Source organism: Poecilia reticulata, chromosome 18 (genome assembly GCF_904066995.2).
Source record: "Poecilia reticulata chromosome 18, P_reticulata-male-v2, whole genome shotgun sequence".
Classification (NCBI taxonomy): Eukaryota; Metazoa; Chordata; class Actinopteri; order Cyprinodontiformes; family Poeciliidae; genus Poecilia; species Poecilia reticulata.
Window position 1 is genome coordinate 19,621,117 of NC_088847.1, and position 27,267 is coordinate 19,648,383.

The following is a 27,267-nucleotide window of genomic DNA, read 5'->3' on the forward strand; positions in this document are numbered from 1 at the left end:
TTAATAACACGAGCAAAAAGAACGAGGAAGCGAGAGTAAAATAAGCGAGTTGGAGCTAACTGGAGGAGTTTCTTCACAGCGCGGGTTTTTGGGACCGTTAAAGAGACGTTTTGCCCCCCTCCTCTTTTGACAGCTGGCTTGCGGATTGCCCCCGTTTTACACTTAAAGTTCAGTGGTGAGTGGGTGAAAACTAGCTTAAAAAGGAAACAGGGCAGGCTGGACGCGCTCCGTGTAAATAACTAGCCGCAGTTTTTCTGAACATAATTCTATTTCTGCGTAATGTTACATCGAACGGCGTGTATAAAAATCGGGAAATAACTCATAATAAATGCTGTTTAAAGGTCAGAATACGGTTCTCCAGGTTAGAGGTGGGTAACACGAGCTGTAGCAATTTTACCCACACTATTTAGAACATAACTGTTTTATTTCATAATAATTCCCACGTATTCAGCCACGATAGTGTTGAAACAAAACGGAAGCCTCTGAATGTTTTAATTAGTCGTGAGAAATGCTTTAATTCGCGAAGCCACGCAAGCATTCGTGTAAGAGAGTGAAAAGCATCGTGGTGGATGTTTGTCCACATGCTGCGTTCAGGGACCTATTGTAAGCTCTGAATTTTTAAGATAAAAGTTCAGATTTCTAATATTCATTTTTAAAAATTGCTACAGTTTGAAAATATGTTATCATTTGTTTAACTTTTTGGCAGAAAACTGAAAAATATGTTTATTTTTATTTTCATTTTGATGGAGTAAAGGATACATAAAAAAGGAAAAAAGTATTTTAAGTAAAAACCTAATGCTCTGGCTAGGAAAAACATTCAACAAACAGGCAAAAATAAATAAATACATTTGAAAACTATTTTGTCTTTATAAAACTGATAATAATAATAATAATAATAATAATAATAATACATTTAAAAGTTAAAAAAAAACTTCATAACTAAAAAATTCGGCTTTATAAAATACACCTCACAAAAATGTAAAAAAAAATAATTAAAAATTGAACAAAAAAAATGAAATATTTCATTCATAGACAAACCTAAAAAGACAAAGGTACAGTTGTCTAATCTTTTACACAAAATGAGGATAAAATTTGCATTTCTAAAACGGGTATTCTGCAAATAATGTAGCTCATTTTAATTTATCATGTGATAAATTGATTTATTGCTTATTTATATGATTTATAAATATTATTATATAATTTTTAGATATTTATTTACTGCTTTTAAACTTTATGCCCAGACATTTGAACATGTTTCGATTTACAAAGTGTTTGTTAACATTGTCCTTTTTACCAGCATTTGTAGACACATCTACAAATCTTGATTTCTAAAAAAAAAAAATCTATTTATTTATTTTTTAAAGGACAAAAATAGAGAAGAGAATTAGGAGGCTTACAAATCTGACTCGGTTCCACCGGTTCTGTCAGGAGGAATGAACCAGAACTCCAGCTGATTTTGAAAACCTAAATAAATAAATCTGACATATTCTCCCTGTCATTATTGTGGAATATAGCAAATAGAAATACTTCAGGTAATTCTAACTGACCTACAGCATGAAAGGTTTGGTCTGATTTAACTTCAAACAGAGGAAACGTTTTTTTTTCTCTTTTTATTCAGTGTTTTTAAACAGACCCGGAAAAAGACATTTGTGACTGCTTAGGGCCTCCACACCACCAGGGGGTCCCCACGAGCACCAAGGTAGCATGATAGAAATTTATATTTAAAAATAACATTGAATAATGCTAACTAAATGCTACCACATACGAAAAATTTCCATTATTTTTTATAGTTGTACATAAGTTAACAGCTTCCTGTTGATGGCTCCTTACACTGTTGTGGAAACTTAATATATCAAAGTTGTTTACAATAAATTTTGTGTTTATCATCTGCTATTACTTTCAGATGGTTGAAATAAAATGGCACACTTGGATCAAATCAAAATCCAAATATTTTTTCTTTGCTTGCTACTCATTTAAGATAAAAAAAAAATGGCATAATCACATTATGCTAATGCTAGAGAGTAGCTTAGGAATGATTAAGCATTTGCATGTTGACATGTTGGTCACAAAAGAGGCTTGGGCCACTCCTGTATTTAAACTTCTGGTTTCAACTGTAAAATGCTTTACAAGTATATAAAAATACTATTTTTTAATCTTCAGTCCTGTAAAGTTTTACCGTAAAGTCGGTGCACACTTTCCCAAACCTTTAGAACACACTAACCCATATTTAAATACTTGACTATAAACCGTTTTTGCCGAGTTGCACGTCTGTCACTGAAATCCCGACTTGTCCGAGCTGCTATAAAGTCCGCGAACGCATCAGCATAGCACGATAGCAGCAGGCTAACAGGATTTAGCTCAGAGAAATCCCCCGCTGGAGAAACGACGAGCGAGCACTCTTCGCTGGGCACTTCAACCCGAGTAACGTTGCGCTTTCAGACGAACACCGACAGAACAATGCCAGGTAAATATACATCTCGAACGACTGCATGTAAATGGCCGGCGATTGATGCGTGTTAGGCGGCGGTTATGTTGGTAAGCGGACGCTTGTTTTGTTGACCTGCTTCAGGGATGCTGCCATGCTGTAGCAGCCTGCTAGCTGATAGCGAAGCCCACTTTGTTTGGCCTCAAATATTCGCGCAGCACCTGCGTTTGTCCTCGGTCTGTTTCGAGGTGTTTTAAAAGCTAATTTCGTCCTTTTTAATTTGACGCTTGTATTGTTGGGGATGTTTTAGCGCTTTTTGAGTTAGAAGTAAAAACAGTTTTGAGGCAGGCAGCCAGCCCCCCTCCGCTCTTTGTTGTTGCTGGGATAGCTTCTCACCTTTTCCTTTTTTTTTTTTTTTTTTTTTTAGGCCCCGTCCACTGACAGTCTGTTTACAGCCGGCCTCTGAGCATTACCTCAGCTAAATCCGTTCACAACAGGCTGCCTGGGGCAGAGCTTTACACCTGGAGGAACCCGTTAGCAAGGAGTTAGCTTCGAGCCGCATCGCTCCTGTTACATGCAGCTCGGTTACATCACGGAAACAGTTCGGAAGGCGCTTATTTACACTGTTTATTATGGCTGAAATGGACAGTTTAGGAATGGTTTGCTCCCCCTTACTGATACTCATCAAGTCTATTTGATATTTGCGATGTTTCTCATACAATTTAGCGTATAAAATGTGTTTTAAAATTCACAAATTATTAGAAAATTCCATAAACCGAAGGAGTTGGTAATTACCGACTGCGTCCCACCGTGTATTTGCACTAAAATAAACAAACAAAAAACATACAAGGTTTAAAATAGAAATACAAAACAAGTTCAAACATTTAAAAATGTAGTTTTAATCCAAAACATTTTTTTTACTAAAAAACGGTTTACGTACATTCTCATATTTACCTTGATCTTTATTTTTTTATATATATTCTATTTACTTTAGTTTTTCTTGCAAATATTTTTTATTATTAATCAAAACCTAAAATTTATTGTGTGTAAAAATACTTGGTAAATTGGATTTTGGTTTAGTTTTGCTGGTAAAATGATTAATTTACATAAAATTAGCCGTTGCTGCTGCTGCTCTTAAAACGATAACGAGGACAGAAGAAAAGGGAGAAATAATAATAAAAAAATATATAAAATTTCATAACATAGTGATAACCCTTACAAACATGGAAGTTTTTCTTTTCAATACAGTAATTTGGAAAAAGAGTTGGAACAATCAGTGTAATTGTAGTTGGTAGCCAATTTTATATATTTATTTTTTAAGAACAAAAATTTTATAAACCTGTATGCAGTGACAGATTTAAAGCTAAATGGACTTTGCATTAATCTCACAGAAAAAAATCACATTATATCATAAATAACACCTTTTTTTCCAATTCAAGTTACATATATATCCACCCAGTGTATTAATTATACAAATAAAAATGTATATGTTGAAAATGACTCTTCTAGTTGCTTCCTTTCACTAATGATGGAAATCTGGACGTTTTAAGATAAATCTATATATCTTTTAATACAAAACCTTGTATTACAAGGTTACATTTCAACACTGGAATTTAAGATGTGTGCATGAAAAACTGTAATTTCACAATATGTTGGTGTGTTTTGACCGCGCTAATTGGATTTCAGCATCATATTTGTTTATCTTAACTGATAATTATTGCTTGAACGATGCAGACGTGCATTAGTTGCATTTTAATGGGAAAGATTTAAGGTTTGGCTGCTGAATGTGTTTTCTACAAGTGTCTAATTGCTAGTTGCAGGCTTGCATGGTAGGGTTTAAGTTGTTTTTAGTCGCTCTATATTAAATGTTTAAAAGATTTTGGTTTGGATGCAGTTTTCTATCAGGGTCACCATTACTGGGCTTGTTTTCTTTATTTGTCACTCGTGTTTTTCCTCATCACATTTGAAGCTTTACCAGTTCTCTTTGACTTTTTTTTTTTTTTTTACAAACCTTTAATATCACTTTGAACACATTTAATTCAGATTCAAAGCAGCTCCTGATATTTCTCTTTAAACTAATTCTTTCTCCTTTGCTCTCTCCTGACCGGTTAGTTTTTCATTCATCGGTTGTAGCCGTTCGATTAGCCGTCTTTATTGCCTCTCGTAGACGGAGCCAGACGCATCTTTCCTCTGTCCTCTAACCTACTTAGGTTACATGTTTGTTCACGCTGTCCTGAAAAGCACCGTTTGTCCGTCTGTGTCAGGGTAAACTCCGCTTGCACATGGCGGCTGCGCTGCACAGAGCGTGAAAGGAGAAACATTTCTGTCTGAGGTCTGGAATTGGCTCATTATGGGATGTTTTCTGCAAGTCAAACATTGCAGAAACGACGCCTAGGTCGGGTCGGCCCTAAAGCTGCTCGTTGAGAGATATATATATATATATTTTTTTTTTTAACCACGTGAGTCATGACTGGCCTGTAGCAGCAGGAGGATTATGTCATCAGTATGGGCTTGTCTAGTATAGTAGTAAAACTACGCCTGCGTCAGAAAAGCGCTGATCAAATCCTGACTCCTTTCACTTGGAGGAATTTCTTTGCTTTGTGGCAACAGGCGGCTGTTCCTGCCGCTGTTTGTACGTCTGTGAACTTTTATTGTTGATCGAGATGCAAATATCCCAGATGAGGGAGGGAAAGTCCCACTGAGGGAAGAGGAAGTCTTACTTACAAGGGAACTAGATTTTTTTTTTTTTTCACTTCCTGAAGATATTTACTCTATGCTTATATAAGGAGTTTGTTTTCTAGTGGGACTACCACAACTAGGCCTTTTTTTATTTATTGAAAAAATTAATATTTAAAAATCTCTACAATTTTATGCTATTTAACGTTGATACAAATTATGTAGTGTAAAAGGAGACTAAAGTATAAAATTACTGTCTAGAGAAATGTTTCTTAGTTGGCAGTGGATGAGGCTGTATGCATTTAGTTAATCTGAAATATGTCTGCCAAGTGTTTTTAAATATTTTAAAGTAAACTTTTGCATTAGATGACAAAAGAGTTGTACTTTAAAACATTCCCACCAAGGCAAAGTAGTATTTACTGTAACATAACCAATTACTTGGTTTTGTTGTATTTAGTTTGTTTTATTTAAGAGTAAAATTAGCCTTAATAATTAGAATATAATATGTGATGTGACTGAAGTGATAATCAATGAGGAAAAATAAGTGAAACTCCAATAGAAAAACATTTTCTATTAAAGCTTTTACGTAAAATGTAGTAATGGAGACGGTAACATTACTGTTTTTTGTTTCTAGCATTGTTTTTAAATGGGATTTTTGTTGGTATGAACAAAACGATTTGATCAGCTGCACAAAAGTTAATCAGTCCGGTGTTTCTAAGTGTGTCCGTTAACATTTATTCAGAGACAGACACGGCAAACGGGACAACTTGTCTTAGAACATTTTGCCTTTTTTTTTTTTTTTGGCTCGGCGTCATCCTCAGGCGCTGCTCATTCCTCATGCTGCTGAGGTTCTCAATGAAACTTCCTGTCTGCCTTCGCTCCGGCCAGAAGTTGTTCCATATTTTAGGCGTCTTCATCCTTTGAGATGAAGTAACTTGGCTCAGCTGACGGAGCAGCAGATGGATCGGTCTTAAATCCAACACTCTGAAATCAAATGACCGAATCGTATCCTTATGGACTCGACTTTTACAAAGCCCTGTTAGTGATTTAAATATGTGATTCTGGTGACTCTTCAGGATGGGAATTTGACACTTCTGTATTAAAAGTTGCATTCACACTGGCCCTAATTAGTGTGCTTTAACTGAACTCTAGTTTGTTTAGATGTGGTTTAGATCTGATGTGGACCAAAAAAAGCAAACTCTGGTCCACCTCAAAACCTCGATCTCTGTTTGGTTGAAGTGAACCCTGTCATACCAATACACGTATACACAGTTCGAATGCATATATGGATACCAAGAGAACCGGCAACAACTCCAAAGGCAGGAAGTAGACTACAGCGCAGGGTATTCTGGGTAAATACAACCCAAACAAAAGATTGAAGTCGAGAAATCCTTCAACTGCTAAAATCTGATACTACTCCATTTTTGTCATTTCATTCAGTGTTTCTTGGTGCAGCGCCCCCACAGGTGTGGAGGGGAACAGGTTTTTCAATTAGTTTGGTTGGCTTGAGCCAGTGCAGTGTGAAAGCAAACTGCAGCAGCTGAAAATGCAACAAATGTTGCAGTTTTGGTCAAACTCTTTAAATTATACCTCAACAAAAATGGCGCAGAATTATCATTTACTCCATCGATTATGCTGACTATTTGTGGCTTATTCTGGTCTAAAACCACATATACTTTCCTATTTTAATGGTTAAATGGTTAAAACAGCAAATATACCTAAATATGCATTAATAAGCACAGTGTAAACCGTCGTAGCAGTGCAGCAACTAACGTCTGCAGTCCTTGTTATGTCTGCTCTTGGGGGGGGGAAACGGCCAATAATCTGTCAAGTAGCATTGTGTGTAAATATTTCAGCTTCCCAAGCAGCATTTTCTTTCAAATATTTTAGATATAGTCTACAGAAAAACCTGTAATTGGAAATTTTCCACAACTAAACGGAAAAATCCACCAACATCGAACCATAAGAAGGTGGAAAATGTTTGATTCCTGCTTTATGACGGCTGTAAATAATTTCTTAACCGGTTTAGTTTTTGATCATGAAACAAGGATTTCGTCAGAGAATTTGCATGAAACCGAAGATTGACCATCAAAAACCTTTTTTGTTTCCCGTGAAATCCCTCTTCTAAGACAAATGTACGAGTGTTGCAACGAGCAGCAAGATTTCACATGACTCATTTTATTTGCCTGGATTGCATCATGTGCAGCAATCTGCAGCAGCTGAAGAAAATAGAAGTAATATTTGTCTGTCTGTGATATTTTTCTACAGGGTAAAATAATTAGAGATCCTGTTGTGCGTTGAGGTTTAGTGGAGTTATTTACCCACTTCTCTCCTGATAAACTGTTCCTACAATATTTGCTTGCAGGATTTTTAAACCCTTGTCCACATTTTAGGCTTCAGATTTGCTTTAATGAATCGTCTGGATTAAAAAAATAAAAAAAAAAGCCGCTTTAGGCAGAGTGAGTCATCTGAGCCACGTCACATTAAAACGTGCTTCAGCATTCGTGAATGAAATTATAGTCTGCAACCCTCAATGCTCAGACAGTAGCCCTTTTTGATTTCCTTCAGGTTTTAATTCATTAATTGCACTTCCTGCCTTTTCCAGCCTCCACCTGCTTTTAAATTTCATTTGCTTGCTTTCCATTAGCTTTCCACACACTCCGTGAGTTTGCCTGGTAACGGAGCTGCACGTTCGTCTCTGGTTAATGATGAAACGCGTGTTTTACTGCAGCGCCGCCTTCCTAATCCAACTGGAGATGGTAAACAAAATGCCTGAGACTCTATTTGGGCTCCTGGCTGATTTGGTTGATGAATCGTGTCACCTAACTGGATCCATCCCAGCTGTTTCCCTTATCAACATGTAATAATGAGAAGGGGATCATTCTGATTGACCTGGATCATAGCCTAAATTTAACAGATGAGTTATTGAACTTGTTGGATATTTACCATGTTGTAGGGCTGGACGATGTATCTGAAAAACGTATCGTAACATAAGCATTTCGTGTCAGTCGATATCAATGATTATAGATTAGTTTTTTGCTTTAAATATCTGAAATGGTGTCAAACTTGTGGGGTGACCTTTCCTGTTTTATCCAGTTTTCTCTCTATTCTGTTTTTTTTTAAAAAAAGCAGTTATGAGGGACTTGGGCCTGTCGCAATAAGCAGTTAATCAATTATTCACATGAAAAATTAAAGCAAACTTAATTTCCAATTGTATGATTTGTTGTTTTTCTATCTTTTTGTAAAAAAAAAAAACTGGATGACAGAAGTTTTTTTTGGACTCAACTAGCTCTTGTTTTGAAGGACAATTTAATTACAACTCGTTTTATTTGTTGTTTCTATTTAATTTTTGTGTTGAATGTTGGTTAGAAATTAAAGTTTATTGATATTTGAGAATGTGTTCTTGCATTGTTATGCCATTAACGCTATATTACTTCAAATTGGTCTCAAAACAACATTATCGTTTATTGCAATAAATACTAGGATCATTTATTGTGAACAGGCGTAGAGAGACGGTGGCGAAACCTTTAACTTCTGCTGTGCAAGTTGCTCAACAGGTTGCTAGGTAACCAAAGTTGTGAACTTGAAACTGCTTGCCACCCAGCAGGTTGTTGCTAGGTAACCAGAAAAAGAGTTGGTTGATTCCACCAACTTTCCTTCGCTGGTTGAGCAGCTGAAGCCTTTCCTCTGCCTACATCCCCCAGAATCCTGTGCGTTTCTGGATCGGAGTTCAGTGAAATTACTGAATCTCTCACCGATATTGATTACGTGTTTATGGTCCAGCCCTACCACGATCTTCACTTTCATTCTGTAACCGTCCAACAGAGCCAGCTGAGATGAGCGGTCCAGAGGTCGCCAACACACCGGGAGGCGGAGCGCCGGGAAAGGAAGGGAAGGAGCCGGTGGCCAATGGGCACGCAGGAGACGGACCCGATGCCAACCCGTTTGCCGAGTACATGTGGATGGAGAACGAGGAGGAGTACAACAGACAGGTGTGTTTATGTAACGTACCATTTCATGTTGTAGGAGTCCCACATTTCCTTTACCTCACCTTCATACAGTGGAGCCAAAAAATAACAACAGTCCTGGTAGATTTAGATGTGAAGTTAATGTTTTCACTCGATCTACAACAGTAAAATAAAACCATAATAGTCGACTTTGAAAATAATCTTTATATTACAAAAAGGGCTTTTCAATGTTTAATGAAGGAATTTTAACTGCATTACAGCAATCAAACCCTTAAAATGTCTGGGGAAAAAAGCTTTATTCTTGTTAGTAGTTTTACTTAAGCCTGTTTTTGTAGCATAGCAGGGAAACGGTGATTGGCAGCACTAAGACCCGCCTCCTGGCTCTGATTGGTTGTTTCTGATCATCTGCATTTCTGCAGATAGCAGAGGAGCTTTTTTTTTTTTATTTAAACATTCATGAAAGTTGCATACTGCAGTTTTAAATTGTATACTTCAAATGCTGTGACGTATATTTTTGCCGTTCCTCATGTGTTTTTTTTTTTTTTATCTCCCAGGTGGAAGAGGAGCTGTTGGAGCAGGAGTTCCTGGAGCGCTGCTTCCAGGAAATGCTGGAGGAGGAAGACCAGGACTGGTTCATCCCTTCGCGTGACCTCAACAACCAGGGAATCGGCCAGCTGCAGCAGCAACTCAACGGGCTGTCGGTCAGCGACCACCACAGCAACGTGGAGGAAGTGGCGGTGAGTCTGCGTCTCCCCTCCCCCTCACACACACACACACACACACACACACACACACGCGCGCATCCTGTTAACAAGAAAAAGTTTTAAGTCTGTTTTCTCGTCGTCTTCTGCAGAGGAAGAGCATCTTGAATCCTGAAGCGAAGGAATTTGTGCCAGGGATGAAATACTAGAAGTCCCCCTCACCCCCATGGAGCCTCCATGCACACATGAGCCCTTGCACATCCAGAGACTCTTTACGGCCGTGGCCGCACACATTCTTATTGTTACACACACGCAGACACACACCGTACACACTTGAAGTCAGTGGCGTGCCGGTAGGCCCAGTCGGGGGGTGGGGGGATTTCTTTTTTTTCTTTTCTTTTTTCCTCTTTAATCTTTTTATTTTTGTTTTTTTTCTCGTAAACTGAGGGGCGCTGGGCCCCGCAGACGCTAGCTCATCGTTTGCATTTCACGTGTCATATTTGCCGTTTTGCAGAGCATGCAGAGCTCACTGTGGCTCCCTGGGAACTGTGGCAGCTACCTGAGAGAGATGCCAGGTCAGAACTTCAACCCAAAGGCTTTACAAGAAATCTAAATCGGTTCGGATCGACGCTTGTAACTGCTTCATTTTCAATTTTTTCTGTTTTGTTTCTTTGTTTTTCCTCCAAAATGAGCAAACGCCATTTTTAGTAGGAAGAGGGTTTCAGCAACAGCAAGGCTAAAGAAGGACAAGAATTTCAGGGGACTCCAGTGAGGTTCTGTGGCTGCTCTGCAAACTCATCAGTCATTAAAATTAATTAAATCCGATATATGAAAACTCCTGGTTACATCTGGATGCAGCTCTTGTGCATCCAGAGATGCGAGTTCACCTGTAGCGGCAGCAGCTATGTTTCTGAACAAACCCGGACGCCTCCTGCCCTCCCCCGCTGTTCACCCCCCCACCCCCCACCCTGCCTGTCAGGGCAGACATGGACAGCTGTAATCGTGGATGAGAAATTTATTTTTCAGATTTTTATATAGAAATCCAGGTTTATCTTTTTGTCCAGCGCGTAAGAGCTGAGGTGGTTTAACGTCTAAATCATGCATCAAGTTGAGTTTGTTGTTTAAAAAAAAAAAGAAAAAAGATTCTAATTGTTTATTTTGCTATTGGCTTCATGCTTGGTTTCAGATTGGGTTTATTTGGGGACCAGCGTTGTTATGGGAATGAGGGTGAAGAGGAGACGGGTTTGCTTTGAAACACAGCCGCTGCCGCCTCCTGCTGGACCGGCTCGGTTTGTTCAGATTTAGTGTCCAGATCAGGTTCTCAAAAATAGCTTCGTCTCCTTTTTTTTTCCCCCCGTCTCCTTTCTTTCCACTTTGTGTATTTTGAGGACGAGGCGTTGGTCTCTACTGTGGTGTCCGATTTGTCCTGGTAAAGTGGAGCATTCGGTGGACAGTATTGCATCCCTCCAATTCTTTTTATTCATACTCGAGGACAGAATTTGTTTTTCCTTCTCGACGAAGTTCTTCCTTCTAAACCAGAACTCCTCGTGGATTTTCCAGAGTTTGTATTATTTGAATATAATATCAGTTAAATTAAGGAGATACTTTTAGCTGCAGTCGCAAATTACGACGTCCGGTTTTCTGAGATCTGCCACGTCGGCTTATAAATTCAGCGGCAGTATTATGGAGAAACCATCAGGATATTTCACCACTGGGTAAATTAGTCGTCCTATTGGCTCGTCTTGGTGCTGTTGCTGCCTGGAAGCGCAGGAGTTCTGGTTTTTCAGGCGGAACTTCCTCAGTGTTGGACCACAGCACCGAACGGCAACCTGGGGAATGGAGAAGCCAGCGGGGAACCGTCCGCCAGGTGGATCGTACAACATGAAATCATTTTTTTGGTGATTTTTGTTTTGAGTTAGATGACAGAAGCTGTTTAAAAAAAAAAGAAAAAAAAAAGAAGAAATGGGGAGGAAAAAAATAAAAAAAATTCAGAAGACACAGTATGAATTTCAATAGAGTTAAAAATAATGAAAAAAGACGAATAAAGATGTTAAAGACAAATCTAAGCTGTCGGTGTTTCTGTTTGGGGCTCTCTTTCTTCCAGTTTAGTATTTACATTTTAAAGTACACAAAATGTGTATAAACATTATTTACACAAGTTTAACTTAATAGTGTAAGCAAATTAAATACTTTTTAAATTTCCAGCACTGGCAGATAACTCCAGTTTGTTGCTCAACTTCAACATCTTACCACATTGATGATGGGTTTCAGCAAAGGCTGCACAATATCAGGAAAAAGTGCAAGAGCAATATAAGATTTTAACTCCAATGACTGATTTAGAGTCGACATGGTTTCCTAAGCCTTTGGTGTGCAGGTGGAGTGTTGGAGAAACCTCAAGATGGTGAAGCTCTGGAACAGATCGAGCTTCCAACAACCCTCAGCAACCAGCAGAAGTGTTTACAAAGTGACTTAATGGAAAATCTGAAACCTGACTAGGTCAGAACTCCAGTAAACTACTGAGAAGCTTGTGGAGAGAAAACCAAAATATTTGATCCAAGATGCACAGCGTAAGACATCCTCTGATGCCTACCAAATAAATGCATGATGGGGTTTGTATTAAACTTCAGTTGGGTGTTTTCAAGGTTTGGAAAGTGCTTGATATTCAAAGCGCACAGTTTTGTGAGATCTAGTGTTTTACTAACGGCATGAATTTGGAAAATGTAAGTTAGTTGAAACCAGATATTTTCATACGCCAAACACATTTTTTGTTCTGTCACAGGTCAAACTTCAGACTACGCTTCTCTTGTTTACAGAATTACCAAAATTATATTTGCTGAATGCCAGAAAGCTGAGTACAGAACTTGAAGATGTTTTTCTTTGTGTGTTTTAGCAGGAAGGTAAATTTCCTCAACACTTTTAGTTTGGATTGTTCCAATATGACGAATATTTATTGTTCCTAATGGTTCAATGATATTGATCTGTGTAATTGAAAAATAAAGGTCAGCTTATATTTTATACGCTATGTTTTGTTCTTGGACCAGCCTGGCTGTGACATTTCAAAACATTTTGTTATATTTTAGTTTACCTGTAGGATACTATCACAAGGCAGTGATAAATTATATTATAGTGAAATCTGAAAACGTAACATGAAATATACTGTGGGAAAAATACAAATCCTGTTATGTAAACCTCTGAATTAAAAAAAAAATACAACAAAATGAAGCATTTTCATTCTGTTTTTAGGCATTTAGCAAATATAAATAATTTTAGTAATGCTATGTGGGCTAAAACACAGATTTAGTTTGACTTGACTTCAGACAGGGAGAGAAAAAAGGTGTATGTAAACGTCTAGTTTCAACGGCCTACATTGAGGCTGGGTGTATAATTGTCACCCTATGTGGTTTGAAGAAAATCCACAATAATCTGTTGGTTTTTTCAGAAACCATGTCCCTACGTTTACATTAAGACCTTGTCTAAGCTCTAACACACCTCCACTGGGTGGCTGGTGGGAGTCATGGCTCACGCTCAGCTCCTGCGTCTTTGGGGGAACGCGCTCGAGCCCAAACTGGCTCTGACCGTTGCGCTGTTTTAGGAACAATTAAGCCTAAAAAACAGCAGGTGGTGCGATAAAGGCGAAGCTCTTCGCACCGCGACTGGTTTATGTTTCAGACTAAAGACAAACAACTCTTCTTTTCATGAGCTGTGTATTGGTTGCTGAACGTTGCGACAAGGAGGAAGGTGACGTTAACCGGGTTTGATCTTCGGCTGGAACCACTGGGTAGAGAAAGACGGAGACGAGAAAAGAGGTTAGAACATTACGGCGACGACAGGAGAGGATCTGCGGCCTCGGCCCGTACCTTAGCAGAATAGCTGTCCTGATACTCGGTCAGCGGAGGCCTCTTGATGGGGTGTGGCAGGCCGCCGCTCTGACAGATGTGAGAAGGGACAAGTTGTGCCCCACAGCAGCAACCTAACGGATGCTCAGATTTAGTTCCACAGCTGGGAAGAAAAACAGAGACAAGAGGCGGAAAATAATTATAAAATTATATATACATGTATATAAAACAGTGTTGTGTATCTGTAACGTACTTGGTGCAGTAGTGGGATGAAGATTGAAGGGCGGGGGCCGGCTGACATACAGCTGGTTGGCTCACGGCGGTCAAGTTGCCCCCCGTGACTCCTGCGTCCAATCAAAGTTGAAAAGTGAATTCGCAGCGCCTTGCAAAAGTTTTAGCACCCTTTGAACCGTTACGTCTTTTCATGCCGCCACAAGCACCCAAACTTCGATGCACTGTGTTGAGATTTTTACCCTCTAGACCTACACAAAGCGGTGCAAAGCTGTGGAGTTGAAGGAAAACAAAAATCTGAAAAGTGTGGCTTGGACTTGCATTCCGAGTCAACACTTTTAAGAATCTTTTTCTTTTTTTCTCTTCAACTGTTTGCAGTCAGTCTTTTGAGTTAGTTGTCTGCCAGCGTCACGTCTACACACTGAAATTGTTGCTCATTCTTGTTAACAACAGATTAATCTATAGAGTGATTATCAGTCGAAGCCAATCAACTGAATCAACTGGATGCAAAGCAGGTGGACAAATTGCAAACTAATTGTGAACAAACAAAGTAATAATTTGACTTGTCCTTTGCGCACAAATGTGAATTCCGCTTTTATAAAAATAAAGTATTTTAGAAACAAACTACATTCAGATGCCCTTATCTCTCAATAAAACTTTGTTCTATGTCTATTTCTTCCAGAATTTCAGCTTAAATGTTTGCTTTTTCTTTTTCTGCCCTGTCCAACCTTTACTCCCTACTTTTTTTCATGACACAGACTGGATCATTTTGAGCTGCGGCTTGTTGGGAAAAAAAAAAAAACAGCAGATGATGAACCTGTGGCGTGATTCAGTGTGATGTAAGGAGCCGTCCCCCGTGGAACGGTGCCCATGTGAGTCGGTGTGGCGGTCTTGTGCAGAAGGTGCAGGACATCCTCACACTTGATGGGACCTCTGTATGGTGATAAAACAATCACTCCTGCAGGAGCACAAAGTAAGAGAATTAAACTCTGTATATGAGAGATGTGTTTTTCTCCATTCAGTCCCTTGGGTAAGCATTAACTGCCCTGCTAAATGACTCACAATTCTTACATTTTGTCACATTATAGCCATAAACAATGAATTCAAGCACAAGGCCCTGTGGTGTGCCTCTGTTCAGGACCAGGGTGGATGATGTTCGGTCCTCTATTCTCACCATCTGAGGCCGCTTGTTAAGAAAGTCCCAGATTTCGTTTGAAATGGTCACAGCAGATTTTTGGGGTACCAGCACAATGATGGTGGACGTAAAGCCGACAAGGACAGTGGAAAACTGCAGGGATAGATTGAAAATCTCTAAACTTCACACCACAGACATTATAAAGAGGACATGTGCGTATTATGTATAGCCTAATGTCTGCTATTATAAAACATGCTGCTTTATATAACCGTTTAAGCAGCACGTCTTATGTTTTCAACATGAACATTTGCTAAATAGTTAACTAGCAACCTAAATATTTAGTTAGCAAGTTCATTATTAATATCTAGTTTGAAAATCAAATGTTTAGTTTGGAAATTTAATAGTTTGTGACTAAATACTTAGTTAGCAAAATAAATGTTATTTTGAAACTAAATATTTCGCTCAGACTTAAACATTCAGGTTGGAATTAAATATGAATTTTGCAAACTAAATATTTAGCTTCCTAAATAAATGTTTAATTTCAAAACTACATATGTAGTTTGCAAACTAAACAGTTAGCTTGTGAATTAAAAATTTAGTTTGGAACTCGGACATTTATAAATTTATGAATAACATGGTTGTAAAAATATGACTTTGAAATGTGAGCATCCGCCTGTTTTCTCTCTCTATAACCGGCAAAATAAACCAAAAATATTGCGGTTAACTTTTTACTGTTTAGCTGTACAAACGGCATCCCATGGCTGTGTGGTTTGTAAAATGCTTAACATATCGGAATATTTTACTGTTACTGTTACACATATTGAAATATGCTGAACCGGGTATCAATCCAATTCAAAGACACTTTTTTAAAACATTTGTTAATAAGGTTTGGAAATATGGCTAAACGTGTAAGTTCAGTTTAATTTTCAGCGAGATATGATTATAACTTATACCTCATTGCGCCGCCAAAGTCAAGCGAGCGACCGTTCCAAAATGGCGGCCCCACGGCACATCAACGACAATATGGCAAAAAAACCGGTTCCTCTACTCTTTATTATTATGTGTTACATAAGACTAACCTCCGCGGGGAGTGTTACGGAAATTTTTCAAAAACTATCGGTCTTTGGTGTCGTCTTAACAAGTTCGCAACAACAACATTTTTATGGTTTAACTGACGAGCGGCTCAGTGCAAACGGGGCGTTATGGGTCGATCAGAATAGAGCATAACGTCCGTTGTAACTCTGGTGGGATAACATTCTGATGTGAATGCGCGACTTGTGAAGTCTGATCCTTAATTTTCAGCAGCTCTGCCCTGTTGTACTGCTTTAGCGTTACAGCTGCCATACCAGATACCAAAACACTTTAAAATAAAATGTAATAAATAAAAAAGATAGCCGCAATCTTCGAGCCGCTTGCCCGTTAATGCCTCGGCCTGGCAACCGTTAAGCAACCGTAACACGATAAACATGCGTAACGTTTCAAGCGGTACGAACAATACCGACTCCTGGATTTAACACTTCTCTTTTGGCTTCAAATGATCGTTTCGTGAGCGCAAAACCACTGTGATAAACGTGTCCTCACCCTCCTCGTAGTGAATGTCAGAGGTCCCACTTGGCTCCTCCATTTGCCGCTTCAACAGGCCAGCTGCCGACAGGAGAAAACAGGTTGAATGTCAAGACGCACACTGGAGCTTCAACGTCTATTCGCTTCAAAAAATGCCTCTTTACCTCTTTCACCATAGACGTTGTGCCATGGAGCTTCATTCTTTAAACAGCCAGCATTTCTGAGTTCCTCAGTAAAGGAAGTGGCTATGCCGCCGAGTGAGGGTATGAAGACTGGAAAAAGGGTGGTCGGAGGGGTCTGTGGGACCACAGCAGAATCTGAGTGTTGCTGCTAGCAAACCGAGAACTAGATGAGCATGAATGGGTTACTGAAAGCATGCATGGCCTTACCTGGGGGCCAACAAGTGAGGCTTTGGTTTCGGGGTTTTTCATGTAGTAGTGCTGAAGCAACATAGCCGACGTGTCACGTTCAGGCTGTAAAAACAGCCAAAGCACTAATGTAAAAAAAGTGACGCCATAAAAAAAAAGAGAGATGCCTTTCTGTGTATCCGGGTGATCCAACCTACCATACGCATCATGCTTAATACCCCACGTTTACTGGGCGGTATGGGCTTCAGAAATGATTTACGTTGGTGAAATGGTTTAAAGTCTGAGTTGTAGGTGGTAGTAAATCTCTCAGAAGGGCTCACAGCCAGACCCTGAGAGGAAAACAGCAAGGATCTTACAAGGCTGGAGTTAACAGCAAATGGACAGGTAGACGTAAAAACATGCAGGTTAGCAGAAATAATGTTGTGTTCAGGCAACCACCTGAAAAAGCTAATTGTTTAAGGGAAATTTATTCTTTAAAATACACCTTTGTAAGGTACAGAAATTACTAGAAGAGTACTAATTTCTGGGTAATTATTACACACAATTAGTTGTGTGTAATAATGAATAGATGTGTCCATCTATTCATCTATACCTAACCATGGTGCTACTATTACTAGCTCAGCCAGTAGCTTGTTCTGGTTGAGAACAAGTTATTGATCCAGAAAGAAGTACGTAAGTACCAAAAACTGCTACTTAAAATGTATATTACTACTGCTGGCCTGGTGAAGATGTGTAAAAGATGTGTAACTAATTTATTTTTAATTCAGTGGCTTAATTGTACATTAAAATAAATGTGTAATAACCAATTTAACCCATTTATCCAGAAAAAAAACTAAGAAATGTACAATAAATCACATATAACACACTTAATTGCACTCCTGCCTTTCATACTATATTCAATCAACCCTCTTTTACCTAAAGGACAACACTTTGCGCATGGGGGTTTGCATGTTCTCCCTGTGCATGCTTGGGTTCTTTCCAGGTACTCCAGCTTCCACCCACAGTCCCAAAACATAACTGTTAGGTTAACTCGTCTTTCTAAAATTATCCTAGATTAACTGAATTTTGGAATTTGATTAGCTGTAAAAATCATAATCCTCAACGCATAAGTAAGCGTCTACTGAATCTGTTTACTGAGTTTAATATTTTTCACAGAATAATTGAAATAAATGTACTTTTAGTAAATTTTTTATGCCTTGAATGTTACCAGTAACTTTTTGAAGGAGCCATTGCTCTATATACGTTGTAGCCTAATCATAGATTATATTAGGTTATATGTCTGTTCATGCTTTAATAAATCAGGCAAAATAACCTTGTTTTTTTTTTTTATTATAATTTAGGATTTGTAGCAGGGGTTTCAAACAATTAATTTCGAGCCATATCAAGATCATAAATGTCAAAGATACGGTTGTGGCAGAATGTGTTGCCAATTAGCTAAGTTAAAATATTAATTAACTAATTAAATATTAATTAATGTGGCAATATACAAATGAAAAAAATAAAAGCTGATTTTATTTACTGATAAAATAATATTTTGCACACAGCTGTCACCTTGATGTTCTATTTATGTGGCCTTGTAGTGTCTTGATGACCACATAAATAGTTATGGCAGGCGAATCTGGCCAGCAGGCCTTGAGTTTGACATATGGTCGGGCTGGGCGATATGTCTGAAAAACGCATAGTAATACAAGTGTTTAATATTAGAAGTTATCATTAATTATTTATGATTTTTTTTGTTTTAAATATCTAAAATACTACCAAACTGGTGACGTGAACTTTCCTATTTTATCGACTGTTTCTTCTAGTTACGAAACTGCTGCTGCGCATGTTACTCAACAGGTTGTTGCTAGGTGACCAGAGTGAGTTAGCTCATGCCACCGATCTAGTTTAGCTAGCAGTGAAACGTTGAGCGCCTAAAGCGCTTGCTTTGCCTACATCCCCCCGAATGCTGTGCGGTTCTGGATCGGAGTTCAGTGAAATTATTACATATTCTATAAAACATATGCTCTGTTGGCACCGATCATGTCTACAGCTTTATAGATTATCGTTTTATTGTTCAGCCCTAGTTTACAGAGTCATTTGGTCATAGTGCGTACTGTAGTGAAATATTGCCATTATGTATCTCTGTGTGTACTTTAATTGGATGGATGTTTTTGTTTACTTTTTTTGTAAAAGTGCATTTTTTGAGATAATTCTGTTAAGAAGTTACTCTATTGGTCAATGTTTTTGAAAATTGCTACAACCCTCAAAAATTAGTAAAAATATATATCTTTAAAGTTTTATGCGAAGCAGCATTGAAGCATAATCTTTGCTATTAAAAAAAATCCTAAAGTAATACCCATAATTATAAAAAAGCATGACAAAAGCCCAGTACTTTTAAAAACAGCCGTTCATTTTGTTCATTCAGTTAGCCTCTTAGCTAGCAGTGTCGCTGACAGTTAAGACTGCTCAACTTACTTCAGACTTATCGCAATAAAGTACTAAGAGGAAGGTAAATAAAAAAACACACACGGGAATAAACTATACTGTTGGTATAGTTTTACGGCCTAACTATTTAATATTTAAATATCGTTTCTTTAAGTGTTCTCCGAGGAGTCGATGCTGCCCCCATCAGGCCAAACATCAGCAACGCAGCCTTTCAAATAAACTCAATTCCATCTATAAAAGCTTCGGATTTATATGAATTAGCTTTCTTTTTTTTTTTTTTTATGTTATTCTTTTGCTTCTTCAGATATGTTGATTGGTTTTTTTGAGTGTCCATAGAATTTCCAGTTAGAAACAATGTTTTCTTTTTTCCCTTTAGTAATTAATTCAAAGCATTCAATGGGTAAAAGCCAAAACAAAAGGAGTATTTACCGCATAGCGAGCCCAAGGAAACATATTTGCTGCTTCCTCCTTGGCAGATTAATCCCTCTTCTCGGTTGCAGCTTCTCTGCTGGACAGCTCAGAGAAGTATGCCCATTACTTCTCTGGGCTGTTACTGTTTACATTTAAATGTAATTGTGTTTTATCACACACTTGGTTCTATTTTTCCCCAAGGATGGATAAATGAACTGAAAGAACTTTGATGAGTTTAAAGGAAAACAAGAGTGATAGCCTGATTAAATACGACATGCAGTTTCCAGATGATTCTATTTATTAATGGTTGGGGGAAAAAAATTCCCAAACCAACATGGATAAATGTGAAAAAGCAGTAGCCTCCTAAAATCTGCCACTCTTGGTGGCAACAGATGCCTTCAAGTGTTTTACTGGCAATGTGTTTTTCATATTTCTGTGGAGGAATTTTGGCCCATTTTCAGCTGCAGAACTATTTTAATACAGGTACTTTGTTGGCCAGTGTCTGTTTAAGCTCACGCCACAGAAACTCAATTGGATTAAAGTCCCACTGTTGAATGGACCACTGCGAAACCTAATTTATTTTAGACACAGCAATGAGTCAGTGGCTGACTCATTGCTGCATAACCAACGTTTGCTTCAGTTTAAGCTCTCAAACTGATGAACAAAGCTTTTCCCTCAAGGTTTTCCACTATTGAAGAGTTAATAATGTCAATAACTGCAAGTACTGAAGCAGCAAAGGAACCTCGCAATAAAATCTTAGTTTTACACTAAGATATAGCACATCTTCCACAAACTTTTGTTTAATTAATCCACAGAACATTTCCCCGAGTCTTCAGGATCATCAATAAGCCCATCGGTTCATCGGCTACACCTGCTCTTCCCTCCGGGGTCACAGTGGGATAAATCGACAAAAGTCAAACTTGAGCATCCGCTTTAAAAAGATCAAAAAATTGCAGCTTGTATAATCAATCGATTCCGTTCATATTTATTGCAAATTTGCTTTCATAAGAACTGTATAAAGATTATAAATCAATGTGAAGTTTTATACAAAGTTAACAGCACCTGTTTTTGCATGGTGACTTCATGTGTTGATTGTGTGAAATCTAATCGTTTTTAATCGCAGAACCTAGAGGGCAAAATCTCTCTCTGCAGACCTGAACTCGAACCGTCTTGTAAAATCACCAACACTGTTATTGTAAAGCCATAGTGCAAATGAATCATCAAAAGTCAGAAAAAAAAGTTTGACAGTTCAATAAAAAAAAAAAATATTTCAGCTGTTGCTACAGAAGCTGCCAAGTAAAAAGATTAATGTATTTTTAAATCTCTTCATCTGAGGGTTGGATCTTGTGAAATCATGTGCAAGTCCAGTCTCACACAAACCTGATTTAAAGTCATTGTGATTGGAAAATGAAGAGGAATGAACTGTAAAAATCATAAAGTGGCCTTTGTTGTCACTGGCCGCCGCCGCCGAAGAAGTATTGAAAGGAGATTTTAGCATTGGCGCCATAATCCATGCTGACGGAGAAGCCGAAACGCTGAGCGCCGAGACTGGCCCCTCCGAGGGCCGACGACTGCTGCAAAATCAGGAGGCTGTAGCCACGGAAACGACCCTTCAGCTTCTCAGACGACGCTGCCTTTTCCAAAACCTCTGTGAACCCTGGAGAGAGACAGACGGGGGGCAGGAAGTAAAACTAAAACGGTTACGATTCAGAGGAAACTGTTGGAAGGTTTTCTCAGTTTCTGACCTGGCTTCAGCAGAGACCAGCTCTTCCAGACGGAGCCCACGCACAGGATGGGCAGGCCCAGTTCGCCGCTCAGTAAAGACTTGGAGGACAGGAAGAAAGAAGAGAAATGCTCACGCGTTAATAACATGCAGTACTTCACAGAAACTATTCACATCCCTTCAACTTTCCCACCTTTTAAACGCAAACCTCAGTGTATTTAATTGGGATTTTATGTGAGAGACTAACATCAAGCAGTGCATGATTACGATACATGGTTTTCAAAAATTTCAGTCTAGTTTCCAGTACAAATATCTTAGAAAACTTGAAATAAAATAAAACTAACTTACAAGTAACTTTTTAGCAAGATATCAGAGCATGTTTTGATTAAAACATGTCTTAAATATTGATGAAAAAACCCCAAAACATTTCCACTGCCAGATTAATTTACTTACAGCAAGACTTTTCCATTTTCCTTTCATCAATATTAAGGAATTATTTACTTAAAACAAGTTCCTACATCTTCAATGTTCAACTTTTGAAATACAGAAATTTCCTTGTTTTTTTTAACCACAAAATTTGGTGGTTTTGAGGTTTTTTTTGGTGTAAATTTTGCTTTTTTTTCTCTGACTACAATGACCCTAATACGCCGTCAGATGCATGTTACCAGGTTGTAGCAAAGCAACAACAACAAAAAACACTAACTTCCAACTGCAGTTCCTAGTCAGGTTGATGTAATCCAGTATGATTAACAGATCATAAATTGGTTAAATAAAGTTTAGTAATTAATTATGTGTCTGATAAATTATTCAAATCTCGCTAAATCCAAGTAAACCAAACTTAAAATCAACAGAATTTATAAAACAATAACTCTGCCTTCATCAATAATTAGCGCAAATTATTGATGTTCTTGTTTATAACTAGAACATGTTACAATCTCATTTGGCAAACTATTCCAACTTCACTTGCAGTGAAAAAAAGAAGGAAGTTTTATTAAAAGCAGTCGTACATTTTAGGACAGCCGTCACCTCTAGAGGGCGCCCTTGTGACTCTAGTCATAATCTCAGGAAACAAACTTTGTAAAGGTCAAGAATCTTATAAACTAAACAAATGTTTGCATAAAGTATAATATTATCAAGAAGTTTTTCCCTGTAGAATAGCTACAGTATTTAATAATTTGTTGACTTCTATAGGTGATTGGTTCCTCTGAATTTTTGGATTAAAAATAAACTTTTTTTTCTGATTTTTATTGGTGAAAAATAAAAGTAAACATGCATTCTTTTCCTTCCACTTCACAACATGCACTACTACCACATAAAACCCAACGAAAGGCATTGAGGTTTGAGCTTGTTATATGAGTGGTTGCATAACTCTGTATATCTGATGTGGTACTGATACCACATGATGCATTGCTGCCTGCTACCTCTTGTGCTGCAGGCAGGACCGCGGCTACGTGTTTAGCCAGGACTCTGCCTGCCTCGGCAAACACGTGTTGACACAGGGCATCTCCAGCTTCTGCACCTTAGGTTGAAAAATAAATATTTTTCATCTTTACCCGCTTCTATCGAAGACAAGAACAAAACTAAAGAAACTGACGTGCTGATTACCTTCAGCCAGCTTCAAGCAGAAGCCAGCAAAGAATGATTTCTGGAAGTTTCTGTACAGATGTGGCAGCATGCCCATCAGATCTGACACCTGGGATGGAGAATGAGGCTTTATTCACTATAGTCTCATTTAAACAGGTGGTGTAAGAACTTTGTTATATATGAGGACACAAATTGTTAAGTTAAAAGCACATGGGGTTACAAAAATTTTATATATATTTTTTATAACATTAAAAAAAGTTTAATTTATCTGCTCAGTAATGAAACAAAAAAATGACAATTCTATTGGAATCGAAAAAGGAATGAAAATCAGTAAATTATTGCAGATATACCACATAATTACAGACTAAAGCTGGACAATATGGCTGAAAAATGTATCATGATAGAAGCGTTACATATCAGTTGTTATCTATAGTTATTAATTTGTTTTTTGGTTTAATATCTGAAATAATACAAAACTAGTGTTGTAACCTTTCCTGTTTTAGCCACAGATTTCACTCTATGCTGTTGGTTTTTATTTATAAAAAGTTGTGAAGCATGGTGGAGAAACCTTAAACTGCTACTGTGCAAGTTACTCAAGCAGTTTGTTGCTAGGTAACCACAAGTTACTCAAAAAGTTGTTGCTAGGTAACCAAAGAGTTAGTTAATGCCACCAACCATTCTTAGCTAACCTTTAGAGGTTAGCTTTTCTCTGCCTAAATTAATAAATGGGAATCTATTTTTTTGCACCCAATATTTTTTTTTTAGAAAGATATTTATCTACAAAAGATGAAAAAGTGTTCATCAACATCATGCTTGCAGGCCACATTTTGGACACCCCTTTTCAAAGCAAACACAACTTCTGGATGTGTCTGACCTGGAAGTACTCCTCCATGGCTTTCCTAACATGTGCGACGTCATGCGGCGGCGCCGCCAGGTTGTCTTTGGCATCAAACACCGTCTTCACAGCCAAATGAGCGATCCAGAACGCTGAAACACAAAAGCTACATGAGTTTGTGCCGCAACGACGAAGAGATAGACATTGATGTTTACCTCCTCCTTCATCCCCCATCAGGTGACCCCAGCCTCCGCAGCCGACCTGGGAGCCGTCAGGGTTGACCAGCTTGCAGTTGGAGCCGGTCCCAGAGATGAGAACTACGCCTCCTGGTGAGAAGACACACGGAAGACGGTGTTAGACAACAGAGGGCCATAAAGGAGCGGTGATGACACTCCTAGGTAGACACATCTGAAAGGGTAAAGTATCAGTCGTTGACGGGAAACTGTGAGGAGCTTTGGTGAAAGGAAATCATTAACAAAAGCAATGATGAAACTAAAAATGTAACCTGTGAAATCCAACTAATGTTCTTGAATGTAATTCTTAAAAATAAACAAATAAAACTGTACTATTACCAGCTAATTTTAATGACATGCAAGTTAAAAGGCAGAAGCTAACTACATTACCCGCACTATTGTGTTTATAGAAATGAGGATATTAAGTTGGGTGATAAAAGTGAGAATTTATTGGATCTTTTTTTGGGTGTGACAGACTGCATGTCACATCAATCATACCTCCACAAACACAAATACTGCTTTTGAAAAATATTTCCATCTGCAATAGTCTTCTTTTGGACTTTAGCACACACAAACTGCACTGAATCATATTTTTACATTTATTTACATTTATGAATACAAAAAAACAAAAAATAAATTTCAACAATAAACAGTTTTGGGTGGTTTTAGACACCAATAACCGGAATTTATCATCACAACGACAAATCAAAATTGTTATCACAATAGTGAATATATCACGATAAATGATAAAACAACGATACATCGTTGTTTAATGTGTGACAACTTCCAGCCCAGCATCTTATTACGCATCCAAAATGTATGAGATTTTGATTTTATCAACCAATTAAAACACCAAATTAAAACTAAAAGCTTACCTCGATCACTTGCCGTTGCCATGGCACCAATGGCGTCTGTGGTGATGAAGTAATGCTCGCTGAGATGTGGAAACCGCTCCTTCATCACAGCAATCAGCTTGTCGATAGCATCTTTCTGCTCACCCCCACTCAGAGACATACCCTTCACAAAAACATAAGGAATTATAGTTTCAACCTGAAATGACGACAGCAAGCAGGAATCTGTTTTTAAGGAGCCCTTTGACTGACCAGACAGCGTAGCGGCGTGTTTGGATCCAGTCCTGCGTTGATCTTCGCTTTATGGACCATTTCATTGATGGTTTCAAGACATTTATCCACCCCGATCAGCTATGTTAGATACAAACACACAAGTTGACAGCACAGTAATCATAAGAAGAAATGAAATCCACGTTAACTGCAACTATACCCGGGCTTAAGTCTTCAAAAAATAATAACAATAAAAAACGAGAGATTAAATTATTTCAACTAGAACTGAAAGATGGTGCACTTTCTATCTCTTTTGGTTTGTAAACCGTCCCACCCTAACTTTTATCTGCACCTGTGCAGCTCACCCAGTGGTTGGTGCAGGGTCCCACTGCCTCTCCCAACACCTTCCCATCTCCTGACAGCAGCACAGCCCTGGAGTGAGTCCCTCCACTGGATGAAAGAAAAAAAGAGAGAGAAAGAAATGCAGGGATAAGTTAAGACATTATTAACAACTAACATAAACACCTCAGTGAGCCAGGAAGGATGAAAGAATGCAACATGTAACATGTTTCTATGCAATTTCATGAGCAATCATTCATTTGAAGGCAACGTAACCAAGGGGGGGACGAGATGATCACGAGATTTACGCTTCCGTGTTCGAACATGTAAGTTTAGCCTTAATTTATACATGACAGCCTTCAAGACATAAATAAACATACAAAATTCAAACAAACTCAGAGACACGCGCCATAACACTTCAACTTAAACGGTTTTAGTGGATATTTCCACTTTCTTACCCTTCTATTCCACCGTACACCGATGCCATGTTCCTGTTTGGGTCCCTGTTGTCGGCTGAGATCTCGCGAGATACAGTTACACTTGCAATATCACATCTTAACCACTAGATGGGAGCGTTGTGCTGTCTTGTGTCTGCTGAAAGTTTTATGAGCAAATAAATAAAGAAAAAATAATTATAATTTTGAGTTCATTTATACAATTTTTTAAATAATAAAAAAAACATTATTCTAGTTGTTTCTTCATACTATTACTACTACAGTTGCTCAGTGGTGGAGAAAGTACTCAAAAAATTTACTTAAGTAAAAGTACAAATACACAGTCAAAAATGTACTTAAGTAAAAGTCAAAGTACCACATTAACATTTTACTTAAGTAAAAGTAAAAAAGTACTGGCTTTTAAAAATACTTAAGTATTAAAAGTAAAAGTACTTGCTGAATGCATTACCTAATCGCTAATATCATAAAGTGTGCCGATCGTATTTAATTTTAATACATCAGTAATGTGCCATTTTAATGAACAATGCCACAGATAAAGCATGTTTTTATTGAGTTTACTCTGTAACATAGTTTAGACTTAGATATGTGATTCTATGCATCATAATTTCAGGGATGGAAACATCTCCTGTCCTAACATAGCATGAACTTCACTTTTTTTGCCACACATTTATTTTGAAAGAAATCCAACTGGCAGAGGAGGACCTGGAACCAAGGAGCCACGTAGCAGAGTTGTAGTCTAGACCACCGAACCCAAGACCAAATCAAAACCAGCACCCCATGCTACATGACAATAAAATTAAGTGCACCTATCAAAATTGCTTCTCAAATTGATCTGAAAGATTCACTTTCCCATAAAAACACCTAGATATTAAATACTTAGAGCTGAAATAAATTTAACTAGTGACAATTAAAACTCTTCTTCATTCTGTTTTGCTTTCATCTCTGTGCCACAATACACAGAGGTCTCCTGCCATCCCTAAAAAAAATAACACCCTGGGTGGTTGCCCATATTGCCAATGTCAGAAATTGCACCATTAAACATAGCAATTAACAACGCTCAACTATGAACACTGTCCAAGGCCCAATAAGCAACAAGTAACCAAGCAGAAGGAGCACTGACTGTTCTCATCCTCCCTCCTGCTGCAACGTCTGCCACCATGACAGGTGACGAAAACAAAGAGCAATGAGCATGCTCTGTGTTCTTACGTTCTTGTTTTATTTATTCGCCAATTAAATATAAAGATATTTTAATGAAATAAAATAGCTACTGCAGTGTACACAGAGCATTACAAGAAC

General features: G+C 38.1%; 3 protein-coding genes across 4 annotated transcripts; 1 reads left to right on the top strand and 2 right to left on the bottom strand.

Moving 5' to 3' along the window:
* The first annotated feature begins 36 nt into the window (after nt 1-36).
* On the top strand, nt 37-11,831 carry paip2b (poly(A) binding protein interacting protein 2B). Of its 2 annotated transcripts, none has more exons than XM_008435937.3 (4): nt 37-175; nt 8,927-9,093; nt 9,624-9,806; nt 9,923-11,831. In XM_008435937.3, the coding sequence occupies exons 2-4, from the start codon at nt 8,938-8,940 to the stop codon at nt 9,977-9,979; spliced, it is 396 nt and encodes a 131-aa protein (XP_008434159.1). In that variant the 5' UTR covers nt 37-175; nt 8,927-8,937; the 3' UTR covers nt 9,980-11,831. The 2 variants fall into 2 exon arrangements, with proteins under 2 accessions (XP_008434159.1, XP_008434158.1); XM_008435936.3 differs by lacking the exon at nt 37-175 and adding an exon at nt 2,263-2,464.
* Nucleotides 11,832-13,457: 1,626 nt separating this feature from the next.
* On the bottom strand, nt 13,458-19,894 carry LOC103480771 (uncharacterized). Its single transcript, XM_008435945.3, has 9 exons — nt 19,760-19,894; nt 17,101-17,232; nt 16,925-17,008; nt 16,700-16,832; nt 16,554-16,616; nt 14,655-14,795; nt 13,860-13,950; nt 13,628-13,769; nt 13,458-13,544 (listed from the first exon to the last, which is right to left on the bottom strand). The coding sequence occupies exons 1-9, from the start codon at nt 19,781-19,783 to the stop codon at nt 13,515-13,517; spliced, it is 840 nt and encodes a 279-aa protein (XP_008434167.1). The 5' UTR covers nt 19,784-19,894; the 3' UTR covers nt 13,458-13,514.
* Nucleotides 19,895-20,710: 816 nt separating this feature from the next.
* Nucleotides 20,711-26,119, bottom strand: nagk (N-acetylglucosamine kinase). Its single transcript, XM_008435953.3, has 10 exons — nt 25,975-26,119; nt 25,543-25,627; nt 25,220-25,318; nt 24,992-25,133; nt 24,099-24,209; nt 23,923-24,035; nt 23,070-23,157; nt 22,886-22,983; nt 21,487-21,565; nt 20,711-21,398 (listed from the first exon to the last, which is right to left on the bottom strand). Exons 1-10 carry the CDS (start codon nt 26,001-26,003, stop codon nt 21,193-21,195), a joined length of 1,050 nt encoding a protein of 349 aa, XP_008434175.1. The 5' UTR covers nt 26,004-26,119; the 3' UTR covers nt 20,711-21,192.
* Nucleotides 26,120-27,267: the final 1,148 nt, after the last annotated feature.